At 41.0% G+C, this 7,563-nt stretch overlaps 2 protein-coding genes across 2 annotated transcripts in view; one reads left to right on the forward strand and one right to left on the reverse strand.

The window, feature by feature from the left end:
* The window catches only part of LOC116690341 (transmembrane protein 150A), a 10,487-nt gene extending 6,377 nt beyond the window's left edge, over positions 1-4,110 (forward strand). Inside the window, exon 7 of the mRNA XM_032517220.1 lies at positions 1,297-4,110. Within this exon, the coding sequence (XP_032373111.1) occupies positions 1,297-1,598 (302 nt within the window). The 3' untranslated portion in view covers positions 1,599-4,110. The remainder of the gene's footprint in view (positions 1-1,296) is intronic.
* On the reverse strand, positions 3,987-6,805 carry rnf181 (ring finger protein 181). Its single transcript, XM_032517222.1, has 6 exons — positions 6,720-6,805; positions 6,127-6,254; positions 5,899-6,035; positions 5,623-5,738; positions 5,445-5,519; positions 3,987-5,359 (listed from the first exon to the last, which is right to left on the reverse strand). Exons 2-6 carry the CDS (start codon positions 6,210-6,212, stop codon positions 5,300-5,302), a joined length of 474 nt encoding a protein of 157 aa, XP_032373113.1. The 5' UTR covers positions 6,213-6,254; positions 6,720-6,805; the 3' UTR covers positions 3,987-5,299.
* Between the last annotated feature and the right edge of the window lie 758 nt (positions 6,806-7,563).

Genomic DNA, 7,563 nt, shown 5'->3' on the forward strand with positions numbered 1-7,563 from the left:
AGACCTTCTCCAGATCCTTCAGGTTTTGGAGCTGTTGCTGGGCAATACGGACTTTTAGCTCTCTCCAAAGATTTTCTATTGGGTTCAGGTCTGGAGACTGGCTAGGCCACTCCAGGACCTTGAGATGCCTCTTACGGAGCCACTACTTAGTTGCCCTGGCTGTGTGTTTTGGGTCGTGTCATGCTGGAAAGACCCAGACACGTCAATGTTCTTACTGAAGGAAAGAGGTTGTTGGCCAAGATCTCGCGATACATGGCCCCATCCTTCCTCCCCTCAATACGGTGCAGTCGTCCTGTCCCCTTTGCAGAAAAGCATCCCCAAAGATGAGTTTCCACTCCTGCTTCACGGTTGGGGATGGTGTTCTTACGGGTGGTTCCAAACCCATTCCTCCTCTGGATCATCCAGATGGTCATTTGCAAACTCCAGACGGACCTGGACATGCTCTTGTTTGAGTAGGGGGACCTTGCGTGCGCTGCAGGATTTAATCCATGACTGTGTAATGTGTTACTAATGGTTTTCTTTGAGACTGTGGTCCCAGCTCTCTTCAGGTCCTGCCGTGTAGTTCTGGGCTGATCCCTCACCTTCCTCATGATCATTGATGCCCCACAAGGTGAGATCTTTCATGGAGCCCCAGACCGAGGGAGATTGGCCATCATCTTGAACTTCTTCCTTCTAATACTTGAGCCAACAGTTGTTGCCTTCTCACCAAGCTGCTTGCCTATTGTCCTGTAGCCCATCCCAGCCTTTTGCAGGTCTACAATTGTATCCCTGATGTCCTTACACAGCTCTCTGGTCTTGGCCATTGTGGAGAGGTTGACATTTTTTTTCTTTTTTTGTGTGGACAGGTGTCTTTTATACAGGTAACAAATTCAAACAGGTGCAGTTAATACAGGTAATACAGAGTGGTGAACAGGAGGGCTTCTTAAAGAAAAACCAACAGGTCTGGAGCTGGTATTCTTACTTGTTGGTAGGTGATCAAATACTTATGTCATGCAATAAAATGCAAATTAATTATTTTAAAAATCATACAATGTGATTTTTCTGGATTGTTTTAGATTCAGTCTCTCACAGTTGAAGTGTACCTATGATTAAACATTACAGACCTCTACATGCTTTGGAAGCAGGAAAACCTGCAAAATCAGCAGTGTGTCAAATACTTGTTCTCCCCACTGTACATCTCATCCCATTATATCACAATTTGGCTCAGGCCACTGTAGCTTCTGTGGAAAAGGAAATCTTGTTTTGCTCATGCATGTACCAGAGATGTTTGTCCTCCTTAACTTGTCCCCCTCCCAGGTGGCATCTTTTTCATCCACGAGAGCTTCATCCTGCAGCACGCTGCAGCCATCTGCGAGTGGGTCTTCACAGTGGACATCCTGGTTTTCTACGGCACCTTCACCTACGAGTTTGGCACTGTCACCAGCGAGACAATGATGACGGGCCTGCAGCAGTGTCACCACCACGGCTCAGGGGTTATCATGGGAGCGAGGGCCCGGGGCTCAATACTAGGTGGGACAACTAAGGGCCTCAAGTCCCCTGGGGGGAGCAGCACATCCACACATCTCAACTGTACCCCGGAGAGCATAGCCATGTTGTAGCTCTGCAGCGCTGCCCATTGCAGAGGTGCTTCATGGGCTCCCACAGGTAGGCAAGATGACAGTGGCAGCATGTGAAGGAAGAGAGGATGTTCTGATATCTTTAACCAACTATATTTCTTTATTTTCCCCCCAATGTTGGTGCAAGCTACTACAGTAAAATGTCCTGTAGCGATGTTGAGAGGAGGCTGAATGTGTGAAGCCAGTCTGAGTACCAGAACCATGAATGTTTTCCAAGATGGCTGTTGATTTGGGAAATTCTTCACAGGAGTCTGTTTCCTGAACTACACTTTTTGTTTTTCTTTACTTTTTATAACTGTGCATCACTGGTATGCCCATAAGATTTCCCCCCTGCACCGACACTCCTTCATAAACTACCCAATGCTTTGAGTGGCCCACCTCTTTTGGCCTTTTGCTTATCTCTGCACGGCTACACATTTTGAATGAGAGAATAACAATTTGTTTGAGTATTTGCGTAGTAAGTAGAAACCTATTGAATGTTTGAGAAGTGAATAGTTAAGGTATGTATGTATGTTTTTTTTTTGTTTTTTTTTCTTTACTGGCTGTAAGCATATGGCCTTTTTAAGTCAATCACAATTATCTGTCAAATGATCTGCAAAAATCATTCAACTCAGATTTAATTTGGTTTCACAGATGATTTTTGAATGCAAATTTGATTATTTTACAAACTGTAGCTTGAGCCACTATCATTCGTAAGATCATATATCATATGTCACTGACATGCAAGAGCAGAATGTCTACATAAAACAGCTCTGCTCTGTTGTAATCACTTTTATCTGAGAATCTCTGAAGTCGTCTCCCCTGATGTCATTCCGTTATTGCCCCACATGTTGCATGATCTGAGGATTTCTTGGTAACATTTGCATTTCATGCTACCTTTTTTACTTGACTGTCATGTCCGGTGCAATAATTGCCATCAATCTTCTGATAATTTCTGCTCCACTGAAGTGTATGATGCCTTTTTCAGTGTGTTGGGGTTGAACACAGGGCGTTTTTGTTTTTTAAAAAGTGACACCAAGACATTTGAAGTGACCTACATTTTATATAGTAATGGATGTGTAAAGGTGAAACTATAATCTGACTAACCCATTTCCAGAATAATGTAGTTGTAGTTCTTGCCCCCCACACTAGTCTCTCATTGCCAGACCTATCTCCACAGTGGTCTGGCTACACTGCTGATCTCTTCTGGGATAGGGCTGGATCCGGTGCGTGAGCGACACACCGGATGTCAGGCTTTATCCAAGCAACGTACATCTGTGTAGCCAGACTACCCACACACTGATGATTCCAGGCTGGACCCTTGGAAGCCTTTGAGTTTTGCAAACGTGTTTTCTGTTAAATATGAAGCTATGTCAAGCCTTCTCAGTATTGTTAGGAGTCGTTTGGAGTTAACTGAGAGGTGAATATGTTTGTAGACCATATGCAAAAAAAAAAAGTAATGGTGTCAATAGTGTTACAGACAAAACCATACAGGCTGTAGACTGAAGGGACTGAATGGCATATATTAAGGTTGTGTATGATTCCCTGTTGCCAATTTCTCTTTATATTTACCGTTGTGAATTAGCTTCACACCAGACTGCCACAAACTACCAATGCTCAAACTAAAGCTGACTAATGCCACACAATTTAGGTTACACTCAAAGTAAGTTTTTGTTGACATGAGTGAGCCATTGGAAAAGGATGTTTCATAACACAGTATTCTGCCCTCTGCGTAGTGTTGATACATTTTTTTTTTTTATTAACTGGATGCCAGCAATACGTTATTGAAAAGGTCACATCACCTACCTCTTATCTTGTGTGGGTTTGATGTTCTGAAGCAAAAGCTAGAGTTCCTACATGTTTTCCATCTCACAATGGTTTGAGGTCGAGGAAAGTATTTCATGTAATGGCAGCTCAGCAATCCATAGCTCACTCCACAAAGTCTCAGCATGTGGCAGGACAGTGGATCTGCTGTTACGAGCTGCATAATCATGTCAGGTCAGTTTTCTTTACTTTTTTGTGCTAATTATTTAACTTCCAAATCTTTTATGGGACTGCAGCAATCTTGTCTTGTTCTGCAAATCTTGCCAAAAAGGACTGGAATCCACTGGAGTTTGGATTGGTTTTCTGTGTGTCAGCAGTAGGTGTATGAATTGGTATGAGTGCACTGTTCTAGCCTTATCCCTCGTACTGTGCCAGGGGAATGTTCAGATCTTTTCTTTTTAAACTTGCGTTCAGCTGTAGCTTATTTCACCAAACTGTAACTAAGTCACACTGTGACTACAAATGGCAGCTTGTATGAACCCTCATCAGGGTTGGATTTATTCTGTAACATCATCTATTCCACATTACCATCTTCCACAGGCCAACATTTTAAAGGTGGATTTACAACTTTTTTTTTTTGCCAAATGTACACACTTTGGTGGGAGAATCCTATATTACAAAAGGCTGCCTGACCTGTACATGTCTTGAACTCTTGCAACAGCAACTGTCTATAAAAATGTATGTCATGTTTCCTCAATTAGAAAAAAAATATGTAAAAGAATGCTAATGGAGTCTGAGAAATCCCAGAAAACAAGTCAACAGATTATCGTTTCCTTTTATAAATTCTGTAAATATGTATGATTTGTCTATCATTTAGGTATTTTCATTTGACAGAGATTTATATTCAAATATGAAATAAAAATGATAAATTATTTTGCACGGGTTGGTTTTTGAAACAAAAGGGCCTTTTGTGAACTTATACACAACAAAATTCTCAGTACATTCTTGTTAAAAACACATACAGTACTTGTTATACAGTGTGAAATAGTATAAGTACCACCCTAAACTATGGTTATTAGTCTTGTGTTGTTAGATCTAAAATAGAAACGTTTGGCAGAGAAGAGGACAAAGAATGGCTAACTTGCTTACATAAAAACTGCTGGTTAGTGTTTGTCCCTCGGCTTAGAGACTACAAGCCTATAGACAGCCTGCAACACCGGGGGCATGGCGTTTGAAAGATGTGGGTGTTTACCAGACAGAGACGGTCTAACATCAAAATTTAAAAGTGTGGGTTTTGGATTTGGATTTCTTTTTAATGAGTACCTAGAATTTATTTATACTGCACGCTTTCTTCTCAGATTTAAATTTTTTTTTTAGAAAAACAAGTCACTTAAATACTCACATCTTTAAATGATTCATGCTAATAAGACAAATATAGCTGAACAGATGTGTTTTTAAATGGACTTAACAAATGTTTTAGGGCTGCTGTAAACCGCATAATTAATCTTTAAATATATTCATCCCCACTAGTGAGACAGGAGCATTTATCCAACATTTTTAACTTTTTAATGATCCCGTTGCTTCTGCTGCATTCATGCCATGCCAAATGAACGGAGAGAACAGGAAAACCCTGTTACTCTTAACAGTAACGGTCACACATTATTTCAAAAATGGTGACCACAAATGCTAGCTTTGTGGTCACACCAGATTCCTCTAATTTTTTTGTGTTACGTATTTGTATCATTGGATTTTATTTAGATGGAGCTGCCAGTGATGGATGGTCAAAAAATGGCTAGAAAGCCATTTTGCCAACAATTTCTTGTAAAGAAAAATGTGCTTGAAATTGTGTTCTTTACGAAATGGTATGACTGCATCATTATGCATTTCCTGAAGCTTTTGTTCTGTAAAATGTCACTGTTCCACAAACTTGCACCGTCATGTCATGTGTACATGGCTCCGTGTAGGTCTTCCAGCCTGTGCTCCCTCTGTTTTCTTCTCTCCTGCAGAACAGAAAACTCATTCAGCCGATGAAGAGTGCTAAGATGAGGATCATTTGTAGCATCCCGAGCATATTTACACACTCACCTTGTCTTTTTTAAACTCCTCATACTCTGGATTGTCAGTTGGTAATTCGAGTCGGCAAAGCGGACATGAGTTAGTCTGTGATCGCAAACATGCAAAAGATTCAAAATACAACTCAAACTTTTTCATTACATGTCCGATTTAGAAAGAAATTCTGAATTACAAATTTGCCAAACTTTACCTTGCCCAACCAGGGCAGTATACATCCTGAGTGGAAAAGGTGTTTGCAAGGCATTTCTCGAACCGTCTCTTGTTCCTCGAACTCGAGCAAACACACGGGACACTTGAGACCTTTGTCTGTGAGAACAAACATTTTGATGAAATCCTTCCCTACTTCCACTGAGCCAGTCTGTAAGCATGATGCTTCCCTCGTCCAAATTCTTTCTGCACCTTTGTTGAACATCAGGAACAAATGGCTGCTCGTAAATTTAAATGTACTGAGGCAAATGTCTGTCACCTGCTTGCTCTGGAGAAATGATGACCACGGTGAGGGTCTGAACAGCTGTTTTGGCAGCTGGAGGAGGAAGACGGTGGTCCCAGTCTGACAGGTCAAACGCCCCCGAGTCGAATAAGTCCAAGCCCTGCATTAAAGACCTATACACAAAGACCAACGGCCACTCACAACACTGTACACTACTAATCAATGTGAAGCATCACAGTGTGTCTGAAGTGTGTTAAGCCTCACCTGGCCAATTCCAGCAGTGCATTCTGACGATACTGTTCCTCGGGGTTGGTGGGCTCACAGTTGTGCTCATCAAAGTAGGATGCCATTTTGGTCCCGCCAACGCTTGTGTCCTCTTTGCAGTAAGATACCTGGCAGACATATCGATACTGAAGGTTCACTCATTTGTCAAAAACATAACACCCACGGCTGAAATTTAAAATGACAGTTGAGGGATTTGGCAGAAGCTTTTAAGTGATGATTGGATAACCATCACCTTTAGAGTAACTCCTGGACCACACTGTTTTTATCAGTGATAACGTTATATATTTAAATCACACTGAGAAGTAGACACGATTTATTTACATATATTTTTTATATATAATTTTTTATATATATGCTAAAGGAAGAAAATAGAATTTAAAAAAATGTATTCTCTTAACAGGACATAACGTTAAATGTTGAGGTTATTAAAGGAGTTTGACGTACTTTAACAGAGGCACGACTACGGCTAAAGTCTGACGCAGGCAACACTTCAAATAGGAAACCAACGTGCTGTGAAAAAGAATATTTTGACAAATTCTTTGACCAGACTTGAACAAATTTGCTCGACTTACCAGAAATGTCAGCAACACCGATAACCATTGTCATTCTTCCGGGTATGACGATACTCTTACGTATGACTACACATGTCCAATCATAGTAGGGAATCGCGCTCCTATTTCTTCGGTTTCAAGTTTTGTAGCGTTTCCCAAACTATAGCGTTTCTCTACCGCCGCCCCCTGGTACGGGGTGTGTACTGCTATACGTACACACGGCCTGTTTTCAATTAAAACCTCTGGCGCTATTATCTGAATACCTTTTTTAAGTTTGAAGCATGGAGCAACAGTGATTTTCCACGTGTCTATTGTTTATGCATTCAAAGTAAACCTTTTAATGTTTGAGGAGGAAGGGGGCAGGGCTGTAAGGATTGGACCTTTGTTGAGTCCAAGACAATTAAGTCCAAGAAACGGACCGAGTCAAGACCAAGTCCCAAGAAGTTCAAGTCCAAGTCCAAATGAGGCCTTCAATACCGAGACAGAGGAAAAAAAGGATCCTCTTCAAGACCACTGTCTTACCTTATGTTTATAATGTACGTGATGTAAGAGACAGTATATCTATTTTTATTTGTAATATCTTGAGGAGTGTTCTAGATGGATTTTGAATTAAATTAATACCCGTTTTCTGACCGACCGCGATCATCAATGGTTTTCTTTTGAAGAAAAAAGTTACTTTAGAACAAAATCATATAGTGCTGGACTCGGTCGAGACAAACTCGAATATTAGAGGCGAGTCCAATGACTGAGTCAAGTCCAAATCCAAAGAACAAATCTGGAAGGAGGTGATGTAGCCTACAGTTGGACCAGAGGTTATAAAAATAAGTGTTGGACTAATGTTTTTGTTCCGAGGTGAAAGCATATC

This window comes from Etheostoma spectabile, chromosome 5 (assembly GCF_008692095.1).
Source record: "Etheostoma spectabile isolate EspeVRDwgs_2016 chromosome 5, UIUC_Espe_1.0, whole genome shotgun sequence".
NCBI classification, from domain to species: Eukaryota; Metazoa; Chordata; class Actinopteri; order Perciformes; family Percidae; genus Etheostoma; species Etheostoma spectabile.